Raw genomic sequence first — 27316 nt, 5'->3', positions numbered from 1 at the left:
AGTCCCTCTGCAGATTAGCAGGAAGAGAGAGACTGACAACTGACAGCTGCTCACCAGTGACCACAATAAAACACAAACTCTGTGTCCAACACAGACAGAACAGAATCAGGGAGTTCCAAAGACAGCCTTAGAAACATCTGCTTTTCTACATCCCCAAAGTCATCTGTTCTAATTCTGCTTGTGGACCTTTCCCCAAAGTTATCTCACTACACGTGAAAAACTGTTAGAGTGACAACTGGAGTCCTTAGTCTCCTGTCTGTGCGTGTGTGTGTGTGTGTCTTTCTTGCAATTTAGCAGTACTGTTGCACAGAAAGTTCTACAACACAGAAAAACAAGTATATAAACATGCCAACATAGAGCCAGTACTCACACACTCACACACACACACGCACGCCCGCGCACAAACACACACATACACAAGGACAGAATGATAGGGATAAAAAAAAAAAAATAAGGACAATATGAAAAAAAGTTCTTACCTCAAACTTGCTCCAACTGCAGCCAAAAAAAGAAAGAGCATACCATCCTTCATCAGCACGCAGAATAATCGCTCTCTCCCTCTCCCTCCCTCTCTCTCTCTTTTCTCTGTTTCCGTCTGTTTCGTGGTTGTACTGCCTTCCCTGTAGAATGCTGTGTTCAGTTGCGGTAGCGTGTGAGTGTGTGTGAGCATGTGTGTCAGCCGTTGTAGTCTCCTGTGTTCAGTTGTGGTAGCGTGTGAGTGTGTGTGAGCATGTGTGTCAGTCGTTGTCTCCTGTGTTCAGTTGTGGTAGCGTGTGAGTGTGTGTGAGCATGTGTGTCAGTCGTTGTCTCCTGTGCTCAGAGCCTCCCCTTTCACTAGATCTAAGCAGTGCAAACAACTCGATGGGGGAGAGAGAGAGTTTTACTTCAATGTCCTGGAAAAAAAAGGAAACCTATATTCTCCTAAGAGTTCTTCTTGCTCTTTGAAGCTCTGCATGCGCTAAGTGTACTCTCGCCCTCTCTCCTCTGCAAACCCTTAGTTTCAGTCAGGAAAGGAATGTCTCTCTCCTCTCTCTCTCTCTCTCTCTCTCTCTCACACACACACACACATATAGTACAAGGGACTGCCGTTATTCCTTGACGCCCCGAGGCAGAAAGGGGGTGTGGTTAAGAGCCAAGAGAGCAGATATCAGAAACCCGAGACCACTGAGAAACCAGCCAATCAGAGTCTCATCCAGTTAAGCAGGCAAGGACGTTAAGTGAGGACTCTCTGAAAATGCACAGAAGACATCAACATAAGCTTACGACCTCCTTCAAGCTGAACTCCATTTACGTGTGTCATAACACACTGTGATAAACCATGTGAAAAAACACAGAATGGTCCTCAATATTGTGAGTGCTTTAATATTTGTGGTTTTACAGGGAACTTCCTTCTAAAACTATGTTGTACAAATGATGAATTCAGATGCACTGTACTGAGTATTTCAGAGAAACAGAAGTGGAGTTGAAGTTCTGTCTGCATGATGAACCTGCAACAGCACCGGCGCAGCGTCTGGGAATTCCATGTTGCGGGCGAAGACCAGAACTTGGTGGAATTTTACTGTGTCATTGTCCCTTACGCCTGTCATTTTTCCTCTCCCTCTGTCTACCTTCTGCTGTGTATTCTTTCTTTCTCTCATTCTAACTCCTTTATTCACACACACACACACAAAATAGATATGTGTTGTCCAAGAGTCTCATATTTCAGCAGGAAGAGCTGGGAGTGGACATTTGTCCATGAGAATGACACAGTGATCCCTCCCCCACACAGACCTGCTCACACCTCTGTGAGTCAGAGAGAGAGAGAGAGAGAGAGAGAGAGATAGAGAGAGGGAGAAATTTGTTACTTTACTCACTCTTTACCTTTCTTTCCCTCCTTTTCTCTCTTCTTTATCCCCCTTTTCAGGCTTCAGAGAGACAGATAGAGAGCTTGCAAAAGAGTGTGTGTGTGTGTGTGTGTGTGTGTGTCTTTTTATGTCCATCCCTTCTCTTGTGTGTTCAGTGATGTTCAGAGTAAGTGAACATCCATTAACCCTCCAAGTCTAAAAGAAAAGGTTTGGGACATCAGGCTTCCAATGGACCAATCAGAAAAATGAAGTTTCTGTCCAAATGTTGGTTTTACTTGACAAAGCTCTGTCTCAAGGACACTGTTAAATGACTGATTTTGGGTTAGGGTTAGTGTTAAATGTCTGATTTTGGGTTAGGGTTAGTGTTAAATGTCTGATTTTGGGTTAGGGTTAGTGTTAAATGTCTGATTTTGGGTTAGGGTTAGTGTTAGTGTTAAATGACTGATTTTGGGTTAGGGTTAGTGTTAAATGTCTGATTTTGGGTTAGGGTTAGTGTTAGTGTTAAATGACTGATTTTGGGTTAGGGTTAGTGTTAAATGTCTGATTTTGGGTTAGGGTTAGTGTTAGTGTTAAATGACTGATTTTGGGTTAGGGTTAGTGTTAAATGTCTGATTTTGGGTTAGGGTTAGTGTTAGTGTTAAATGACTGATTTTGGGTTAGGGTTAGTGTTAAATGACTGATTTTGGGTTAGGGTTAGTGTGAGATGACTGATTTTGGGTTAGTGTTAGTGTTAGTGTGAGATGACTGATTTTGGGTTAGGGTTAGTGTTAAATGACTGATTTTGGGTTAGGGTTAGTGTTAAATGTCTGATTTTGGGTTAGGGTTAGTGTGAAATGTCTGATTTTGGGTTAGGGTTAGTGTTAAATGTCTGATTTTGGGTTAGGGTTAGTGTGAGATGACTGATTTTGGGTTTGGGTTAGGGTTAAATGACTGATTTTGGGTTAGGGTTAGTGTTAAATGTCTGATTTTGGGTTAGGGTTAGTGTTAGTGTTAAATGACTGATTTTGGGTTAGGGTTAGTGTTAAATGACTGATTTTGGGTTAGGGTTAGTGTGAGATGACTGATTTTGGGTTAGGGTTAGTGTTAAATGACTGATTTTGGGTTAGGGTTAGTGTGAGATGACTGATTTTGGGTTAGTGTTAGTGTTAGTGTGAGATGACTGATTTTGGGTTAGGGTTAGTGTTAAATGACTGATTTTGGGTTAGGGTTAGTGTTAAATGTCTGATTTTGGGTTAGGGTTAGTGTGAAATGTCTGATTTTGGGTTAGGGTTAGTGTTAAATGTCTGATTTTGGGTTAGGGTTAGTGTGAGATGACTGATTTTGGGTTTGGGTTAGGGTTAGTGTTAAATGACTGATTTTGGGTTAGGGTTAGTGTTAAATGACTGATTTTGGGTTAGGGTTAGTATGAGATGACTGATTTTGGGTTTGGGTTAGGGTTAGTGTTAAATGACTGATTTTGGGTTAGTGTTAGTGTGAAATGACTGATTTTGGGTTAGGGTTAGTGTTAAATGACTGATTTTGGGTTAGTGTTAGTGTTAGTGTGAGATGACTGATTTTGGGTTAGGGTTAGTGTTAAATGACTGATTTTGGGTTAGGGTTAGTGTTAAATGTCTGATTTTGGGTTAGGGTTAGTGTTAAATGACTGATTTTGGGTTAGGGTTAGTGTTAAATGACTGATTTTGGGTTAGGGTTAGTGTTAAATGACTGATTTTGGGTTAGGGTTAGTGTTAAATGTCTGATTTTGGGTTAGTGTTAGTGTTAAATGACTGATTTTGGGTTAGGGTTAGTGTTAGTGTTAAATGACTGATTTTGGGTTAGGGTTAGTGTTAAATGACTGATTTTGGGTTAGGGTTAGTGTTAAATGTCTGATTTTGGGTTAGGGTTAGTGTTAGTGTTAAATGACTGATTTTGGGTTAGGGTTAGTGTGAAATGACTGATTTTGGGTTAGGGTTAGTGTTAAATGTCTGATTTTGGGTTAGGGTTGGTGTTAAATGACTGATTTTGGGTTAGGGTTAGTGTTAAATGTCTGATTTTGGGTTAGGGTTAGTGTTAAATGTCTGATTTTGGGTTAGGGTTAGTGTGAAATGTCTGATTTTGGGTTAGGGTTAGTGTTAAATGTCTGATTTTGGGTTAGGGTTAGTGTTAGTGTTAAATGTCTGATTTTGGGTTAGGGTTAGTGTTAAACGACTGATTTTGGGTTAGGGTTAGGGTTAGTGTTAAATGACTGTCTCTCTGTGGTCTGAATGTCCTTCCTGTTTCACTGTCAGAGGGCAAACAGAAATGCCATGCCATGTATGATCGGACATCCTGAGCTCTGTTAAACACTGGGGAGATTTTCTCCATGACCTCATTTCTGTTCAGAGGAATCAACCTCAACGCAGACACCTTGCTTTCACAAAACATATAAGGTACGTCTCAGAGTCAGTTTTTGTATACTTAAAAACGGCATCTGCTCAGCACTGGTGTAATTATCATGGCATAAAATAGTGGTAATACAGTGCCTTTACAATGCCAGGCTGCACAGATAAGGAGAGATCAAGTAAAGGGAAAAAATGTGTTTTGAAGAAAACGGTAATATCTTAACATTGAGGGTAAAAGTGAAGATTTCTCATAATGAATAGGTGTCTACTGTTCCATCTGGTTTTTGCTTTAGTCTGTGTGAGGAATGTGGGCAGCTGTCACTGTGGAAACAAAGCCGCCCTGTGTGCGACACACGCAGGGTCAGGGATATGTCTGCCACTCCAACATGAGCCTATTCCGGAAGAACCAAAGAACACACACACACACACACACACACATGCAGTCCATGTACTCCAGGAGTCAAACATTCCTGCTCAAAGAGGGGGTAAGAATGACATTCCAGAGAGAGAGAGAGAGAGAGCATGTCCATCAGTCCCAGAGGGCCATCACATTCCCACTCAGGTAAAAGGTTGCAGTCCAGTCCCACAGTTTAAACAGAATGGGCCTTAAGACTTGAATGCCTTGTCCACACTACACTACGCTTGCAGAGAACCCTCTGGTCCTAAAACTTTCTCAGCCTACACAAAGTGTTCTTCCCTGAAACCAGGACCAGTTCCACAGTATAACAATGGGCACAGTGCAGTATTTTCAGGGAGAGCCCTGCTTCTTTAAAATGCAGTAAACATGCAGCACTCTCTACAACATGTGACCTCAGCCTAATGTGCCACTCCACTGCTCCTCCACCCTACTGCTCCGCCGCTCCACTGCTCCACCACTGTACTGCTCCACCACTCCACTGCTCCATCACTCCACTGCTCCTCCACTCCACTGCTCCTCCACTCTACTGCTCCGCCACTCTACTGCTCCTCCACTCTACTGCTCCACCGCTCCACTGCTCCACCACTGTACTGCTCCACCACTCCACTGCTCCTCCACTCCACTGCTCCTCCACTCTACTGCTCCGCCACTCCACTGCTCCTCCACTCCACTGCTCCGCCACTCCACTGCTCCTCCACTCCACTGCTCCTCCACTCTACTGCTCCGCCACTCCACTGCTCCACCACTCCACTGCTCCACCACTCTACTGCTCCGCCACTCCACTGCTCCTCCACTCCACTGCTCCGCCACTCTACTGCTCCGCCACTCCACTGCTCCTCCACTCCACTGCTCCTCCACTCTACTGCTCCTCCTCTCTACTCCTCCGCCACTACCGCTCCACCACTCCACTGCTCCTCCACCCTACTGCTCCACCGCTCCACTGCTCCACCACTGTACTGCTCCACCACTCCACTGCTCCTCCGCTCCACTGCTCCTCCGCTCCACTGCTCCTCCACTCTACTGCTCCACCACGTCACTCTACTGCTCCACCACTCCACTGCTCCACCACTGTACTGCTCCGCCACTCCACTGCTCCTCCACTCTACTGCTCCGCCACTCCACTGCTCCTCCACTCCACTGCTCCTCCACTCTACTGCTCCACCACTCTACTGCTCCGCCACTCCACTGCTCCGCCACTCTACTGCTCCGCCACTCCACTGCTCCACCACTGTACTGCTCCGCCACTCCACTGCTCCTCCACTCTACTGCTCCGCCACTCCACTGCTCCTCCACTCCACTGCTCCTCCACTATACTGCTCCTCCACTCCACTGCTCCTCCACTCTACTGCTCCGCCACTACCGCTCCACCACTCCACTGCTCCTCCACTCTACTGCTCCTCCACTCTACTGCTGCTCCGCCACTCTACTGCTCCACAACTCTACTGCTCCTCCACTCTACTGCTCCGCCACTCTACTGCTCCGCCACTCTACTGCTCCTCCACTCTACTGCTGCTCCGCCACTCTACTGCTCCTCCACTCCACTGCTCCTCCACTCTACTGCTCCGCCACTACCGCTCCACCACTCCACTGCTCCTCCACTCTACTGCTCCTCCACTCTACTGCTGCTCCGCCACTCTACTGCTCCACAACTCTACTGCTCCTCCACTCTACTCCTCCGCCACTCTACTGCTCCTCCACTCGACTGCTCCGCCACTCCACTGCTCCTCCACTCTACTCCTCCGCCACTCCACTGCTCCTCCACTCTACTGCTCCGCCACTCCACTGCTCCTCCACTCCACTGCTCCTCCACTATACTGCTCCTCCACTCCACTGCTCCTCCACTCTACTGCTCCGCCACTACCGCTCCACCACTCCACTGCTCCTCCACTCTACTGCTCCTCCACTCTACTGCTGCTCCGCCACTCTACTGCTCCACAACTCTACTGCTCCTCCACTCTACTGCTCCGCCACTCTACTGCTCCGCCACTCTACTGCTCCTCCACTCTACTGCTGCTCCGCCACTCTACTGCTCCTCCACTCCACTGCTCCTCCACTCTACTGCTCCGCCACTACCGCTCCACCACTCCACTGCTCCTCCACTCTACTGCTCCTCCACTCTACTGCTGCTCCGCCACTCTACTGCTCCACAACTCTACTGCTCCTCCACTCTACTGCTCCGCCACTCTACTGCTCCTCCACTCGACTGCTCCGCCACTCCACTGCTCCTCCACTCTACTCCTCCGCCACTCCACTGCTCCTCCACTCTACTGCTCCGCCACTCTACTGCTCCGCCACTCCACTGCTCCTCCACTCCACTGCTCCACCACTCCACTGCTCCACCACTCCACTGCTCCTCCACTCTACTGCTGCTCCGCCACTCTACTGCTCCACAACTCTACTGCTCCTCCACTCTACTGCTCCGCCACTCTACTGCTCCTCCACTCGACTGCTCCGCCACTCCACTGCTCCTCCACTCTACTCCTCCGCCACTCCACTGCTCCTCCACTCTACTGCTGCTCCGCCACTCTACTGCTCCACCACTCTACTGCTCTGCCATTGCACGAAAAACAGTGAAGATTCACAATAAGAGCATAAATGATTTCTTTACAAAGTTAAGCCCAAATACTGAAATACAAAATTAGTTACTACAAAATAAATTTATCTCTACTTTATGAAATGACTCTAACAAATAAAAATAAAATAATAATAATAAGTTTATTTAGAGCCCAATATCACTATTTATAGTCTCAAATGGCTTTACATGTCTATAATAAATTCAAATCAAAATTATATTATCCATAAGTTTGAGAAAATAGATTAGTCTTGTTTTAAAGGTATGGAGAGTTTGCCTCCCTAACTTAGGTAAACTATTCCAGAGGAAGGGAGAGCAGTAGGAAAAGGCTCGGTTGCCAGCGGACTTCGTTTTACCTCTTGGAATGACTAATAGTCCAGAATCTTGAGAGTGCAGGGTGCGAGGTGGGTTACAGGGTGTAATTAAGTGAGACAGGTAGGAAGGCGCAGGCCCATGTAAATTTTATATGTTAATAAGAGGACCATTAAATCTGCCCTTGCATGAATTGGGAGCCAATGAAGGGAAGCCAGGACAGGGGTAATGTGATCAAACTTCCTCGTTCTGGTCAGAATTCTAGCAGCAGCATTCTGGACCAGCTGAAGATTATTGGTAGTAGAGGCAGGCAGGCCAGAGTAAAGAACATTGCAGTAATCGAGGCGAGACGTGACGAATGCGTGAACAATGGTTTCTGCATCAGCCATACTTAGAAAGGGCCTAATTTTAGCAATGTTACAGAGGTGGGGTTTTTAGCTGAAGAGTTTTGAGAGATGATGCAGTTGTCAAAATTTAGGGTACGATCACTAAAAAGATGCTTATGCGTAGGGGGACCAATGACCAGCATTTCAGTCTTGCCTGTGTTAAGCATCAGGAAATTTGAAGACCTCCAACACTTAATAGCACAAAGACTGCCTCAAGGTTAGCCAATTCAGAGCGGTCATTGTGCTGGATAGGTAAGAAAATCTGAGTATCGTCAGCATAACAATGGAAGTTAATGTTGTAACTACAAATAATGTCACCCAAAGGGAGCACGTAAATAGAGAATAGAAGAGGGCCAAGGACTGATCCCTGAGGAACACCATAGTTAAGCTTACGGTATTCAGAGGTCACATTATTATAGTGGACACACTGCTTTCTCTCAGAGAGATAAGATTTAAACCAAGAGAGCGCCAGGCCACAAATGCCAATTTGGTTTTCCAGGCGCTTTAACAATATAGTGTGATCGACCGTGTCAAATGCTGCACTCAGATCAAGCAGAGTAAGAATAGAACTAGCACCAGCATCCATAGCTAATAAAAAATCATTAGTTACTCTAGTAAGCGCGGTTTCAGTAGAGTGAAAACACCTGAAGCCTGACTGAACTATTTCACAGACTGTTAGAGGACATATGGGCTATCAGCTGAGCAGCTACATCTTTTTCCAAGTATTTCTGAAAGAAACGGGAGATTAGAGATCTGCCTATACTTATTTAAGACTTCAGGGTCAAGGTTTGTTTTTTTAAATAAAGGCCTGATCACGGCTGTCTTAAAAGCGGAGGGTAAAACATCAGACTTAAGTGACATATTTAGAGTATTTAAGATTGTTGGGCCAAGGAACCAAGAAAAGCTCTATGTAAAGTTTAGCAGGTAGGGGATCAAGGAGGCAAAAAGCTGGTTTAGCAGAGTGCACCAATTTGGACAGCACGTCTAGAGAGAGAGGGTGAAACCGAGTTCAAGGCAGCACATCCTGACTCTAGTTTGGTTGCCTCTAGTTTGGTTGCCTGTAGTTTCGTTCCAATTTCCACACACCTGCTTCAGCGTGCAGGTTTCGTTATTAAACCAAGATAAAACACAATATTATATTAATATTAAAACACAATAGAGACAAAGCAAGAGCAAATGGTGCAGAACATATTAAAACTGAGAAGAGTACCGAGTTAAAAGTGATGTTAAACTGATTCTTTTTACAAGCGGGATGTGAATCCAGAGCTTTGGGTTCTCTGGGAGGAAATTCCACTGCTCACATATTTAATCCTCTGTGAGCTTTGAGGGACCTCGTTTTTGCCGTCATCGAAGACGACTATTCAGCGCTCAGCGTTGCTGGTCAGTTCTATGGATCAGTTCTGTTATTCAATTGTGATTTGCACCCGGTTATCTTAATTCAATCTGCTTTCCTGTGTGTATAAATACCCTTGGTTTTGCTGCCATTTCTTAATGTGGAATTGACCTGACGTCTGTTTCGCTGCTGAAGCTGGGTAAATTTAAGAAACCTTCTGTTACGCCGGTTTTGTATCCTGTGACCTGTAATCTTATTCTGTGTCCTGCGCCTGCTGTGTTCCTGGTGTCTGTATCCTTCTGATCTGGACCATTTAAATATATTTCATATTTATTTGCAAATGCATCCATTCTCAGCTCCAGTTTGACACCCTCCTTACTCCAAAAAAACATCACAACAGACTCTTGACAGAGAAATCAGCCTTTCTCATGTGGGACTGATGTCTGGATTTCTCACATTGTCTCTACTTACTCACTCAGCTTTGGAGAGAGGACAGACAGAGCAGAACGCAGATCAAGAGGGCCATAGTCAGGAAAAAGGGGCCCCTGTTTCCACCCCCTGTCATCCCTCCTCTGGACTCCTTTCCCCATCTGTGGGGAACAGGTAAATACCTGTGCATTTACACTGATAAAATTGAGTACATTTACATTGGCAAATATCAGTATATCTAAACTGGTGATTATCTAACTGGTTATACTGGTTCTGGTTATCAGCACAATTCCAAATATGTTTTTTTCAACATCTTTTTTAACCCCCTCTGTTACATGTAAAATACACACAACCAGTGACCATATTAGCCTAATTAAAGCAGACTGAGATCCATCTGAACACTCAGCATAGTGCAGGCTTCTCTTTAAGAGTGACTCTTTTTTAGTCTGACCCTGCTCCTTTCTCTAATAGGCTCATAACTTCCAATATAAAATGAGTGTAATCATAATCTCTCTCTCTCTCTCTCTCTCTCGCACACAAACACACACAAATCTCTCAGACAAATGCGCACTGTAAAAAATGTCTGTGAAATTAACAGTGAAGTGCTGTAAAATCATGACATCAAAAAAGTATAAATGGAAAAACAATGAAGCAGTGTTTAAGTTACAGTATACTACAGTAAAATACTGAACCAAACACAACTGTTAATTATAAAGTAAGAATATTTTAAAAGAATCCTATTTCTTAGTAGAATTTACAGATTACTGTAGTTTAAACACAGAAGAACTGTAATACAAAAAACAGTACAATATAGCTAAAATTACAACATGACAGTGTTAAAATAATGTTTTTTGTCAGGTAGATTTTTTTTAATACAGAGAGAAACCGTATTGCATTTTACAAATTCACATTACATTTTACAGATAAGAATATGTACAAATACAGTAAAATTATGTTAATATGAAGAGTTAAAAAAAAAACAGGTGCTGTATCTGTTTAGAATTGAGTAGGCTTGTGTTTAATATATCCACATATCAGTATGCTAGTAGTGCAACTATAACACCATTGTACTGGAGTGTAATGTCATTTGCAGTCTCTTTCACCCAGAAATTCATCCTCAACCTCTTACAGAGCCCTGATATAGACTGGGTAGATGTCTTTGTGATACTGTGGGATACGTTCCCAGAGGAACTGATGCAGTCATTGGAGAGAGGAAAATGACCAAGTCTACCAATGAGAAGGGAGATGGTCCAGATTGTTATTTGTGAGATGATGCAAAAAAGTTCTTGCAAAAGTAGAACGAACTCTACTCACCAAAAAGATGGTGGCAAAATATCCAAAATCCCTGCAAGACAAAATAGAGAGAGACGTGATTGGGCCAGGGTATCATAATAGAGAGAGACGTGATTGGGCCAGGGTATCATAATAGAGAGTGACGCGATCGGGCCAGGGAGACGCCATTGGTCCGGAGAGACGTGATTGGGCCAGGGTATCATAATAGAGAGAGACGCGATTGGGCCAGGTAGATGCGATTGGGCCAGGGAGACGTGATTGGGCCAGGGAGACGTGATTGGGCCAGGTCATCATAATAGAGAGAGACATGATTGGGCCAGGGTATCACTCTGTAGTCAAGCCACTGCAAAACAGATAGAGAATGTGAAGTGATCTACGACCCCAAAAATAAGAAAACCAAAGCGTCGAACTGTTGAGTCTAACACAGACAAAGTCCCTCCATAACAGAGAGCAGAAATACAGGATACTTATGGGTCCATCAACTGGGATTTAAAATTCCTGCCCATTGGAGAGACCCCAGAGAGGCAGGAGAAGAAAGAAAAACTGAAGATGATGTCTCAGCAAACTGACGTATGTCCAGAGCAGCTTAAACTTCTAATGAAATTGACTTTCGACACACAGCGTAAACAAGTCAGCCAGGAAAAAAATATACAACACCTCCTGGAGGAGTGGCCATTTTGGTTCGACGAACTTGACATGGCAGTCCACTTCAAGGAACTCACCTGCAGTGGGCTTAAAGAAACTTTCACAAACACAATGTGGATCTGAAGGGGAAGCGGCTCGTAAACTACTTGAATACTGCTTGTGTGAACAAGAACAAAAAGTTCCTACAGGCTGTAGCAAAGTTTAGTAAAGTGATGAGGGGAGAGCTGAGTGCTTGCTCTGAAGACGTCAATGAGATAGTGCTGCTTCTGCTGCCCTACTCTGATGAGAAGGAAGACACCATGTTCGGTCATTTGGATGATACATGCCTGGCAGGGGAAGTACAGATGGACCAAGTTCACTCAACTCCCACCATTGCTGTGTGTGGTAGCTTAACGTTTTCTTTTGTTTTGTTTTTTTGCTTTCTTGGTTTTTCTTTCGCTCTGTTTTATGTTTCTCCATTACTCCCTGGACAAGAAAGCCTCCAGGACATCTACAGCAGGCGGTGCAGGACTAGAGCCAATAAGATTATTAAAGACTTTCACCACCCCAACCACACACTGCTTCAGTGGCTGCCCTCTGGCAAACATGTCCGCTCCACATCCAATACATATCCTGCACCCATTTTGCACACCGTGCCTTTCCGCACAGTCACTATACACACCATCACTATACACACCATCACTATACACACCGTCACTATACACACCGTCACTATACACACCATCACTGTACACACCATCACTATACACACCATCAATATACACACCGTCACTATACACACCGTCACTGTACACACCATCACTACACACACCATCACTATACACACCGTCACTACACACACCGTCACTATACACACCGTCACTATACACACCATCACTATACTCACCATCACTATACACACCATCACTATACACACCATCACTGTACACACCATCACTACACACACCATCACTATACACACCGTCACTATACACACCATCACTACACACACCATCACTGTACACACCATCACTATACACACCATCAATACACACACCATCAATATACACACCATCACTATAAACACCATCACTACACACACCGTCACTATACACACCATCACTATACACACCATCACTATACACACCATCACTGTACACGCCGTCACTGTACACACCATCACTATACACACCATCACTACACACACCGTCACTATACACACCGTCACTATACACACCATCACTACACACACCATCACTACACACACCATCACTATACACACCATCACTATACACACCGTCACTATACACACCGTCACTATACACACACGATCACTACACACACCATCACTATACACACCATCACTACACACACCGTCACTATACACACCATCACTATACACACCATCACTATACTCACCATCACTATACACACCGTCACTATACACACACCATCACTGTACACACCGTCACTATACACACCGTCACTATACACACACCATCACTATACACACCGTCACTGTACACACCGTCACTATACACACCATCACTGTACACACCATCACTATACACACCATCACTATACACACCATCACTGTACACACCATCACTATACACACCATCACTATACACACCGTCACTATACAAACCATCACTGTACACACCATCACTATACACACCATCACTATACACACCATCACTACACACACCATCACTACACACACCATCACTATACACACCATCACTGTACACACCATCACGATACACACCATCACGATACACACCGTCACTATACACACCATCACTGTACACACCATCACTATACACACCGTCACTATACACACCATCACTACACACACCATCACTATACAAACCATCACTGTACACACCATCACGATACACACCATCACGATACACACCGTCACTATACACACCATCACTGTACACACCATCACTATACACACCGTCACTATACACACCATCACTACACACACCATCACGATACACACCGTCACTGTACACACCATCACTGTACACACCATCACTATACACACCATCACTATACTCACCATCACTATACAAACCATCACTGTACACACCATCACGATACACACCATCACTATACACACCATCACTGTACACACCATCACTGTACACACCATCACTACACACACCATCACTACACACACCATCACTATACACACCATCACTATACACACCGTCACTATACACACCATCACTATACACACCGTCACTATACACACACCATCAATATACACACACCAATTTACAATTTACAGTTTAGTTATTTGTCAGACGCTTTTTACCAAAGCGACTTACAATCAGTGCATCAGTCGGATTTCTAATACCTTGTGAGTAGAGATCACAATGAGACTGAGCGTCAAATTGCCCCTTCGCATTGCGCCCCTGGAATACTTTGACAAACACAGATACAAGACAAAGGTTTTTTTTTTTCCTAGGAAAGGGAGGTTAGGCATTGGGGGACAGGTGTGTTCTAAAGAGGTGGGTTTTCAGTTTCCTGCGGAAGATGGTAAGAGACTCCGCAGTCTTGACTGCATGGGGGAGGTCGTTCCACCACCTCGGGACAATGGCGGAGAAGAGGCGTGGTCGGGAGGAGCGGCTGCCGGGTTCCCGGAGTGAGGGGACCGTCAGTTGTCCAGAGGTCGTAGAGAGGAGGGTCCTAGTTGGGGTGTACGGAGTTATAAGAGACTGAAGGTATGATAAGGTGGAGCCTCTTGTGGCCTGGTAGGCCAGCACCAGTGTCTTGAACTGGATGCGGAGTGCTACCGGAAGCCAGTGGAGCGCAGCACACACCATCAATATACACGCTATCAATACACACACCATCAATACACACACCATCAATATACACACCATCACTACACACACCGTCACTATACACACCATCAATATACACACCATCACTATACACACCATCACTACACACACCATCACTATACAAACCATCACTACACACACCGTCACTATACACACCATCAATATACACACCATCACTATACACACCATCAATACACACACCATCAATATACACACAATCACTATAAACACCATCACTATACTCACACCATCACTATACTCACACCATCACTATACACACCGTCAGTACACACACCATCACTATACACACCATCACTATACACACCATCACTACACACCGTCACTATACACACCGTCACTATACACACCATCACTACACACACCATCACTACACACCGTCACAATACACACCGTCACTATACACACACCATCACTATACACACCATCAATACACACACCATCAATATACACACCATCACTATACACACCATCACTATACTCACACCATCACTATACACACCATCACTATACACACCATCACTACACACACCATCACTGTACACACCATCACTATACACACCATCACTATACACACCATCACTGTACACACCGTCACTATACACACCATCACTACACACACCATCACTGTACACACCATCACTACACACACCATCACTACACACCGTCACTATACACACCATCACGACACACACCATCACTGTACACACCATCACTATACACACCATCACGACACACACCATCACTGTACACACCATCACTATACACACCATCACTATACACACCGTCACTATACACACCATCACTATACACACACCATCACTGTACACACCATCACTATACACACCATCACGACACACACCATCACTGTACACACCATCACTATACACACCATCACTATACACACCATCACTACACACACCATCACTGTACACACCATCACTACACACACCATCACTACACACCGTCACTATACACACCATCACGACACACACCATCACTGTACACACCATCACTATACACACCATCACGACACACACCATCACTGTACACACCATCACTATACACACCATCACTATACACACCGTCACTATACACACCATCACTATACACACACCATCACTGTACACACCATCACTATACACACCATCACTGTACACACCATCACTATACACACCATCACTATACACACCATCACTATACACACCATCACTGTACACACCATCACTATACACACCATCACTGTACACACCATCACTGTACACACCATCACTACACACACCATCACTACACACCGTCACTATACACACCATCACGACACACACCATCACTGTACACACCATCACTATACACACCATCACTACACACACCATCACTATACACACCATCACTATACACACCGTCACTATACACACCATCACTGTACACACCATCACTACACACACCATCACTGTACACACCATCACTGTACACACCATCACTATACACACCATCACTGTACACACCATCACTGTACACACCATCACTACACACACCATCACTACACACACCATCACTACACACCATCACTATACACACACCATCACTACACACACCATCACTATACACACCATCACTACACACACCATCACTATACACACCGTCACTATACACACCATCACTGTACACACCATCACTATACACACCATCACTACACACACCATCACTACACACACCATCACTGTACACACCGTCACTATACACACCATCACTATACACACCATCACTACACACACCATCACTGTACACACCGTCACTACACACACCATCACTGTACACACCATCACTGTACACACCATCACTATACACATCATCACTGTACACACCATCACTGTACACACCATCACTATACACACCATCACTGTACACACCGTCACTACACACACCATCACTGTACACACCATCACTGTACACACCATCACTATACACATCATCACTGTACACACCATCACTGTACACACCATCACTGTACACACCGTCACTATACACACCATCACTATACACACCATCACTACACACACCATCACTGTACACACCGTCACTACACACACCATCACTGTACACACCATCACTGTACACACCATCACTATACACATCATCACTGTACACACCATCACTGTACACACCATCACTACACACACCATCACTACACACACCATCACTACACACCATCACTGTACACACCATCACTACACACACCATCACTGTACACACCGTCACTACACACACCATCACTATACACACCATCACTACACACACCATCACTATACACACCATCACTATACACACCATCACTATACACACCATCACTGTACACACCATCACTGTACACACCATCACTATACACACCATCACTACACACACCATCACTGTACACACCATCACTATACACACCGTCACTATACACACCATCACTATACACACCATCACGATACACACCGTCACTATACACACCATCACTGTACACACCATCACTATACACACCATCACTATACACACCATCACTGTACACACCGTCACTATACACACCATCACTACACACACCATCACTATACACACCATCACTACACACACCATCACTATACACACCATCACTATACACACCATCACTACACACACCATCACTGTACACACCATCACTATACACACCATCAATATACACACCGTCACTACACACACCATCACTGTACACACCGTCACTGTACACACCATCACTACACACACCATCACTATACACACACCATCACTATACACACCATCACTGTACACACCGTCACTATACACACCATCACTGTACACACCGTCACTACACACACCATCACTATACACACCATCACTATACACACCATCACTATACTCACCATCACTATACACACACCATCACTGTACACACCATCACTGTACACACCATCACTGTACACACCATCACGATACACACCGTCACTATACACACCATCACTGTACACACCGTCACTATACACACCATCACTGTACACACCATCACTATACACACCATCACGATACACACCGTCACTACACACACCATCACGATACACACCGTCACTATACACACCATCACTGTACACACCATCACTATACACACCATCACGATACACACCGTCACTATACACACCATCACTGTACACACCATCACGATACACACCGTCACTATACGCACCGTCACTATACACACCGTCACTATACACACCGTCACTATACACAACATCACTGTACACACCATCACTATACACACCATCACTATACACACCGTCACTATACACACCGTCACTATACACACCATCACTACACACACCATCACTGTACACACCATCACTATACACACCGTCACTATACACACCGTCACTATACACACCATCACTATACACACCATCACTACACACACCATCACTGTACACACCATCACTGTACACACCATCACTATACACACCATCACTACACACACCGCCACTATACACCATCACTATACACACCGTCACGATACACTATCACTATACACACTGTCACTACACACACCATCACTATACACACCGTCACTATACACACCATCACTACACACACCATCACTACACACACACCATCAATATAAACACCATCACTACACACGCCATCACTATAAACCGTCACTATAAAATGTTTTTTGTGGACAATATACATTTTTGTGTGTCCTATAAGAGATGAAATGCATGCAAACCCCCTTAAAACAACTTCCCTGCCTCCCTAACCAACATAAACAGAAAACGTGAGCCCACAATGAAACGGCACCCACCCCCTACCAGTGCTGACTGACATCATGCAAAAAGTATTTTTAACACCGCACAACACAACACAGCCCAACACAACACGACTATTTACAACTATGTACAATAAATTAGCGATGTGCAAACACGACTCCACATCTAATGTACAGTGGATATCGGGAAGCTTTTCGCGTGGCGGCAGAGGTTTTTCGGGAGGATGAGCTCGCCGTGCCTTCACAGCAGTCGCCTTTTCAAACCTCCCGCACTCATCGTCCAGCCAATAGCAAGCTGCCAGCAACCTGGAAAAGAAATGGGGAGGAGGAGAGAGGGACACCAAACCCGATACAACAAATACGTCTTAGGACGTAACAGTTATTTAGGGTTATCTTGGAATTTTGGCATGTGTTAAAGACACTGGTCGAACTAAACTATTGTAAAGTGGTTTACTGGTTTATTGTATGTGGTCTTAGTGCATACTCCATTCTTTCTTTCTCCAACTTACACATCCACTCATTGTTCCTCCACCTGTCTCAGCTCTCCATTAGAGTCACTCTCAAATTATGCTCCGCCCCCCCCCCCCCCCCCCCCTTTAGAAATCAGCGATGCAGATAGTCGCATCTCCTGAACGCAAGTTATGCCCCCCCCCCCCCCCCCACTTTAGACTTAAGCAATGCAGGCAGTCGCATCTCCTGAACTCATTTAAGCCATTGAGTAATTTGACTAACAGCATTCCTCACAATACAGAGCCAAAAACCACAAATACCATGCCAGGGTCACTAACCCTAACCCTAGCCAGGGAGCGAGAAAAAGTGAGAAAGAGACACAATGCGGTTGGCTCTGTGTTCCATGCAAAATCACGCAAGAGTTCTATATCTATCATATCTATTGAACTGACCATTTATCTTAATTTTGTTTCCATTTTGTAAGCCACAACTGGTGTTGACTAGGGAATCTCTTGATGATTGTTTGTTGCAAAATTGAGGTCCAACGGAATTTCCAAAATTAGGGTTAGGGTTAGGGATCTGGTTTATCACATGCTTGAAATGTAACAGGTCATTTAACCAGTAAAATAAAATGAAATTAAAGTAGATATAAGAAAAATAGAAAATACTAGGCACAGGAAAAAATAAGCAAGCAACTACAAGGTCAAAAGTTGTATGCTCCTAGTCAGCCACACCCTCTGCCTCCTCCTTCTCCTTTTTAAAGACCTTTTGACCTGTAGAGGGCACATACTCACAGACCAGAAATACAAAAGAATTTATTCATTTAAGCATTATAATAAATGATCAAATAAATGGCTCCTACATCTATCATTCCTCCTCTCCTCTCCTTTCCTCTTTCCCACACTCTGAGGCAGCATAACAATATCTCATCTGGCCAAAAGTCCAGCAACAGCCAGCCAAATCAAACTCTCTCTCTCTCTCTCTCTGTCTCTCTCTCTCCCTCTCCACCAATCTCTCTCTCTCTCTCTCTCTCTTCACCAGTCTCTCTCTCTCTCTCTCTCTCTCTCTCTCTCTCTTCACCAATCTCTCTCTCTCTCTCCCTCTCTCTCTCTTCACCAATCTCTCTCTCTCTCTCTCTCTCTCTCTTCACCAGTCTCTCTCTCTCTCTCTCCCTCTCCACCAATCTCTCTCTCTCTCTCTCTCCCTCTCCACCAATCTCTCTCTCTCTCTCTCTCTCTCTCTCCCTCTCCACCAATCTCTCTCTCTCCCTCTCCACCAATCTCTCTCTCTCTCTCTCCCTCTCCACCAATCTCTCTCTCTCTCTCTCTCTCTCTTCACCAGTCTCTCTCTCTCTCTCTCTTCACCAATCTCTCTCTCTCTCTCTCTCTCCCTCTCCACCAATCTCTCTCTCTCTCTCTCTCCCTCTCCACCAATCTCTCTCTCTCCCTCTCCACCAATCTCTCTCTCTCTCTCTCTCTCTCTCTCTCTCTCTCTCCCTCTCTCTCCCTCTCCACCAATCTCTCTCTCTCTCTCTCTCTCTCTCTCTCTTCACCAGTCTCTCTCTCTCTCTCTCTCTCTCTCTCTCCCTCTCCACCAATCTCTCTCTCTCTTCACCAATCACTCTCTCACTTTATTAATCACTCTCTTCCCTCACCAAACACACTCTCTCTTAACAAATCATTCTCTCTTGCTACTGTTCTTCCTCACAGCACTCACTGCTGTCTCTCTCTCAGACCCCAGTGTCTACCTCACAGCACTCACTGCTGTCTCTCTCTCAGACCCCAGTGTCTACATCACAGCACTCACTGCTGTCTGCCCAGTATGATCGACTCACTGCCCAATAACGTGATAACCAATGTTCCTTTAAAGTTGCGTGGATTTTTGGTCAACATAAAAAAAACCATTTACTGATGGAGAGGTTGTCAAGGAGAGAATGGATATGGTAGCTGAAACCTTACTTTAGAGAGAACAAAAAGAGTACAGTTAAGAGGACAGTAGTAGCTGCCATGCAGTTACCATACCAGTGCTTTACCCCTTCAGAAGCATTTATACTGAAATTTTAAGAAAAGCGAATATACCGCGATATATACCATTACCGTCTGTGCTTCAGTATGGACTGTGATATAAAGGCCATACTGCCCAGCCATAGCCCAGAGATATGGGAACAATAAGCTGGCATCCAGTGTATTATTATTATCATTATAATTATTATAATTATTATTAAGTATATATGTTGAGGTATAATAATGTATGTGAATGTTAACATATGTAAAGGTGTGTTGAGGTGTGTCACGATATGTTTATGTATGTCGAACAGTAAGATATAAAACACAAGTCTGTCCTCTGCTGGACAAACAAAATATGACATAACATCTGGTCGGCTTGGGATTTTACATATATGTAACGGATGTCCACTCAGTGTAAAATCAACCTCAGCAAACAAAAACAGGTATGACAATGCTCTGGTGGATAGGGCTAGAATGTGGAGGATAGGAACAGAAGTTTGAGGCCATTTAAACTTACTGTTGTCAGTTGAAAGCTGGCTATGGAATTCTGGGAGCTGTGTTTCCACAGGAACACTCATGGTACGTCGTTACAAAGGACTCTGTCCACCACTCCTGTAGAGGCAAGGGATGGAACTGAGAAAGAAAGAAGTAAGGAAAGAAAGAAAGAAAGAAAGAAAGAAAGAAAGAGAAAGAAAGAGAGAGGCAAGTCGGGGCAAGTTTATTTATATAGGACAATTCATACACATTAATAATTCAAAGTGCTTTACAAATGAGCAGATAAAATGCCCATAGAAAAGAAGAGAGAAAAAAGGTTGAGTGCATTAAAACAGCTAAAAGAGAAAAAGGTAGAGTGCATTAAAACAGCTAAAAGAACACAGAGAAAAAACACATGAAAAAGGAAGAGTGCATAAAAGAACATAGGGAAAAAGACAATAAAAAGGTAGCGTTAACATAAGTTCAGTTAACAAAAGGCCTCCAACAACAGTTGGGTTTTAAGTCTAGATTTGAAACGGGCTACAGTTAGAGTACCTTTGATGTCATCAGGAAGTTGGTTCCAGAGCTGATCAACATAGCAGCTAAAGGTTGCTTCACCATGTTTGTTTCAGACAGTAGGTATCACCAACAGATTTCTCTCCAGTGACGTGAGAGGTCTGGCAGGTGTGTACTGCTGAAACATATCTGAGAGGTATTTTGGTCCTGCACCATTAGGTAATTTATAAACAAGTAGCAGTGCTTTAAAGTCAGTTGTACGACTGACTGGAAGCCAGTGTGAGAACTTCAGTGTCAGAGTAATGTGGTCAGTTCTTCTGGTTTTGTAAGAACTCTAGCAGCTGCATTCTGTGCAGACTGAAGCTGTTTGATAGTTGTTTTTTTTGTTTGTTTGTTTTTTAATGGAAGGCCTGTGTAAAGACCATTGCAGTAGTCAACCCTGCTGGAAATAAAAGCATGAATGAGTTTTTCTAAATCATGTTTTGACATAAGGCTTCTAAGTTTGGCTATATTTTGAGGTGATAAAAAGCTGATTTAGTTATTGCTTTCAGATGGTTGTTAAAACTGAGATCGCAATCAGTTAAGACACCGAGGTTTTTGACAGTCTCCTTTGCTTTAAGTCCTTTTGTGTCAAGATGAGTAGCAATCCTGAGTCTCTCCTCATTTTTCCCGAATAAGATTTTCAGTTTTGTCCTTATTCAGCTGAAGGAAATGTTGGGACATCCAGCTGTTAATTTGGTCAATGCATTGACAAAGAGATTCTAGGAGACCAAAAAGTCGTTAGGTGAGAGGGCTAGGTAAAAAAAGAAAGAAAGAAAGAAAGAAAGAAAGAAGAAAGGCTTATTGTCTCTGGGATGACTTTGTGTTAGCCAATCTGGGATCACAAAGGAAGAAAAAGAATTGCTGAATGAAGCACTGTAATTCCGTCAATATCCGAATGTCAGAATGTTTCTTTTGCATTGTCCCTGAAAGAGGAAAAGAAAAAACTCTTCCCTAAGCGCATACTGAATAGTCAGCTAAACACCTGACATTTACCTCTCTCCTCGTCTGTCTCCTACGCACGTCTCCTACACATGCCTCCTACGCATGCCTCCTACGCATGTCTCCTCGTCTGCCTCCTACGCATGTCTCCTCGTCTGTCTCCTACGCATGTCTCCTACGCATGTCTCCTACACGTCTCCTACGCACGTCTCCTCGTCTGTCTACTACACGTCTCCTACGCATGTCTCCTCGTCTGCCTCCTACGCATGCCTCCTACGCATGTCTCCTCGTCTGCCTCCTACGCATGTCTCCTCGTCTGTCTACTACACGTCTCCTACGCATGTCTCCTACGCACGTCTCCTCGTCTGTCTACTACACATGTCTCCTACGCATGCCTCCTACACATGCCTCCTACACATGCCTCCTACGCATGTGTCCTCGTCTGTCTCCTACGCATGCCTCCTCGTCTGTATATTACACATGTCTCCTACGCATGCCTCCTACACATGCCTCCTATACATGCCTCCTACGCATGTCGCCTCGTCTGCCTCCTACGCATGCCTCCTACACATGCCTCCTGCGCATGTCTCCTCGTCTGTCTCCTATGCACGTCTCCTATGCATGTCTCCTCGTCTGCCTCCTACGCATGTCTCCTCGTCTGTCTCCTACGCATGTCTCCTATGCACGTCTCCTCGTCTGCCTCCTACGCATGTCTCCTCATCTGTCTCCTACGCATGCCTCCTACGCACGTCTCCTACGCATGCCTCCTACGCATGTCTCCTACACATGCCTCCTACGCACGTCTCCTACGCACGCCTCCTATGCATGTCTCCTACGCATGTCTCCTACGCATGTCTCCTCATCTGTCTCCTACGCATGCCTCCTACGCATGTCTCCTACGCATGTCTCCTCATCTGTCTCCTACGCACGTCTCCTCATCTGTCTCCTACACGTCTCCTACGCACGTCTCCTCGTCTGTCTCCAACGCATGTCTCCTACGCACGTCTCCTACGCACGCCTCCTATGCATGTCTCCTCGTCTGTCTCCTATGCACGTCTCCTACGCATGTCTCCTCGTCTGCCTCCTACGCATGTCTCCTACGCATGTCTCCTCATCTGTCTCCTACGCATGCCTCCTACACGTCTCCTCATCTGTCTCCTACGCATGTCTCCTATGCACGTCTCCTACGCACGTCTCCTCGTCTGCCTCCTACGCATGTCTCCTCATCTGTCTCCTACGCATGTCTCCTACGCACGTCTCCTACGCATGTCTCCTACGCATGTCTCCTACGCATGCCTCCTACGCATGTCTCCTCATCTGTCTCCTACGCATGTCTCCTCATCTGTCTCCTACGCATGTCTCCTACGCATGCCTCCTACACATGTCTCCTCATCTGTCTCCTACGCATGCCTCCTACGCATGTCTCCTACGCATGTCTCCTCATCTGTCTCCTACGCACGTCTCCTCATCTGTCTCCTACACGTCTCCTACGCACGTCTCCTACGCATGCCTCCTACGCACGTCTCCTCGTCTGTCTCCTACGCATGTCTCCTACGCACGTCTCTTACGCACGTCTCCTACGCACGCCTCCTATGCATGTCTCCTCGTCTGTCTCCTATGCACGTCTCCTACGCATGTCTCCTCGTCTGCCTCCTACGCATGCCTCCTACGCATGTCTCCTCATCTGTCTCCTACGCATGCCTCCTACGCATGTCTCCTCATCTGTCTCCTACGCATGCCTCCTACGCATGTCTCCTCATCTGTCTCCTACGCATGTCTCCTACGCACGTCTCCTACGCATGTCTCCTACGCATGCCTCCTACACATGTCTCCTCATCTGTCTCCTACGCATGCCTCCTACGCATGTCTCCTACGCATGTCTCCTCATCTGTCTCCTACGCACGTCTCCTCATCTGTCTCCTACACGTCTCCTACGCACATCTCCTCGTCTGTCTCCAACGCATGTCTCCTACGCACGTCTCCTACGCACGCCTCCTATGCATGTCTCCTCGTCTGTCTCCTATGCACGTCTCCTACGCATGTCTCCTCGTCTGCCTCCTACGCATGTCTCCTACGCATGTCTCCTCATCTGTCTCCTACGCATGTCTCCTACGCATGCCTCCTACACGTCTCCTCATCTGTCTCCTACGCATGTCTCCTATGCACGTCTCCTACGCACGTCTCCTCGTCTGCCTCCTACGCATGTCTCCTCATCTGTCTCCTACGCATGTCTCCTCATCTGTCTCCTACGCATGTCTCCTACGCACGTCTCCTACGCACGTCTCCTACGCATGTCTCCTACGCATGCCTCCTACGCATGTCTCCTCATCTGTCTCCTACGCATGTCTCCTCATCTGTCTCCTACGCATGTCTCCTACGCATGCCTCCTACACATGTCTCCTCATCTGTCTCCTACGCATGCCTCCTACGCATGTCTCCTACGCATGTCTCCTCATCTGTCTCCTACGCACGTCTCCTCATCTGTCTCCTACACGTCTCCTACGCACGTCTCCTACGCATGCCTCCTACGCACGTCTCCTCGTCTGTCTCCTACGCATGTCTCCTACGCACGTCTCTTACGCACGTCTCCTACGCACGCCTCCTATGCATGTCTCCTCGTCTGTCTCCTATGCACGTCTCCTACGCATGTCTCCTCGTCTGCCTCCTACGCATGCCTCCTACGCATGTCTCCTCATCTGTCTCCTACGCATGTCTCCTCATCTGTCTCCTACGCATGCCTCCTACACATGTCTCCTCATCTGTCTCCTACGCATGCCTCCTACGCATGTCTCCTCATCTGTCTCCTACGCATGTCTCCTACGCACGTCTCCTACGCATGTCTCCTACGCATGCCTCCTACGCATGTCTCCTACGCATGCCTCCTCGTCTGTCTCCTACGCACGCCTCCTACGCATGTCTCCTCGTCAGTCTCCTACGCATGTCTCCTACGCACGCCTCCTACGCATGTCTCCTCGTCTGTCTCCTACACATGCCTCCTCGTCTGTCTCCTACGCACGCCTCCTACGCATGTCTCCTGCGCATGCCTCCTGCTCACGTCTCTGTAATCACTATCTCTCCTACTCTCTTCCACTCTCTCACTTTCATTCCATCATTACCTCCGCCAAGGAAATTATGCTTTTGGTGCCATTTGTTTGTTTGTTTGTTTGTCTGTTTGTTTGTTTGTCTGTCTGTCTGTTTGTCAGCACGATTATGGAAAAACTACTGGGTCAATTTTTATGAAACTTGGTGGAAGGGTGTAGCATTGGCCAAGGAAGAACCCATTAATTTTGGAGCAGATCTGAGTCACACGGTGGATCCACATATTATTTTCCACTTTCGTTAACATTGCAAGATAGGGCAAAAATGAACTGAATTTGTCATGCATGCACAAAACCCACCGTAATTATAGTGAATGGTGTGCCATGGCTAAAACATACAACAAAACATAACAGCCACCTCAAACATCACTGCAGGACAAATACAGCAGGTGTTTAAGAAATAAGCTAAATTATCCTTACTGTTTTTTTCCAAGTTGATATGACCAAAATAAGCCAAAGGTTATTGTGGGCTTACATAACACGCACATACTTGCTAATTGTTTCTTATGACAAATTAGCCTTCACAATCATACATTCTGACTTCTTTGTTCTAATAGTTTCGGAAATATATCCAGACACATATAGTGGTTGTGGTTGCAGATTTGAATATCATAGATGAGTGGGCTATTAGCTATGGCGGAGGTCTGCGCTCTCCAAGTGTCCATCTAGTTCTTCCTGTTTTCTCTAGATAATGAGTGAAGGTCTCTCTAGCCCTCAGAGTAAATGACTGTGACTCAGACTGCATAAGCCAACTGATTTAAACCGTTTGTACAGGTTGTGTAAAGACTCAAACAAGACTCAAATAACACAGATTTCCAAAGTAACAGGAATGTTATAACCTAAAATGTTCTAACTACTGTTTCATTCTCATATAACCATCACTCCTGGTTTGGACAGAATCAGCCTCTCTCAGCAGACGGAATAAGTGTATCATGGAATCTAGTGATCACAGCATACTGTGTCCAGTTCTGCCCCTCTCTTTGTCTTCCAAATATATATAAGGTCAAAGAGTTTTTGGACTTTTTCTATTACGGGTGATAATATAGAGGGAGTGAGCTGTGTCGAGGTGTTTACAAAGGAGAACTTCACCAGAGGTCCTCCACCTCATCATGGTGGAGAGGCTTGTGTGCTTCTGTGATGCTCTTATGTCTGAGTTTTGCCTGACAGCAGCAAAACCACGTGTGACACCTTAGCTTGGTTTGTGCTGAAGCAGGATGGGTGTAATTCAAACACGCAAGAGCTTTAGGTGAGGAAACTCTAGCAAAGCCCTGGGTCTCCATTCTACCTGGGCGGGGCAGGCAGCTGGGGTTCTTGAGTGTGAGAAGAGGTTGCTCACTCTAGTGCCAGCTGGAGATCCCTTACGCAGGTTGTTGGATGATCAGTTGGGAGGTTCCAGTATAACGCACAGGCATGACAGCAGGATTTCTAGCCATAACAAGAAACAAATGTCGTGTATGACCTGGTCACTAAGTCTGATTGAGACACCTAGCAGAGAAAAATATGACATTTTAGCCAACCTCTTTCATCTCTCAAGGAACTGGTGGCTTTTATTCC

General features: G+C 45.3%; 1 protein-coding gene across 1 annotated transcript in view; it reads right to left on the bottom strand.

Moving 5' to 3' along the window:
• dab2ipb (DAB2 interacting protein b) overlaps positions 1–21274 on the bottom strand; it is a 132409-nt gene extending 111135 nt beyond the window's left edge. Inside the window, exon 1 of the mRNA XM_030773216.1 lies at positions 21211–21274. Within this exon, the coding sequence (XP_030629076.1) occupies positions 21211–21271 (61 nt within the window). The 5' untranslated portion in view covers positions 21272–21274. The remainder of the gene's footprint in view (positions 1–21210) is intronic.
• Between the last annotated feature and the right edge of the window lie 6042 nt (positions 21275–27316).

The sequence above is a fragment of the Chanos chanos genome, chromosome 1 (assembly GCF_902362185.1).
Source record: "Chanos chanos chromosome 1, fChaCha1.1, whole genome shotgun sequence".
NCBI lineage: Eukaryota > Metazoa > Chordata > Actinopteri > Gonorynchiformes > Chanidae > Chanos > Chanos chanos.
The sequence above is the reverse complement of the archived record's forward strand: the minus strand, read 5'-3'. Positions and strand labels throughout refer to the sequence as shown.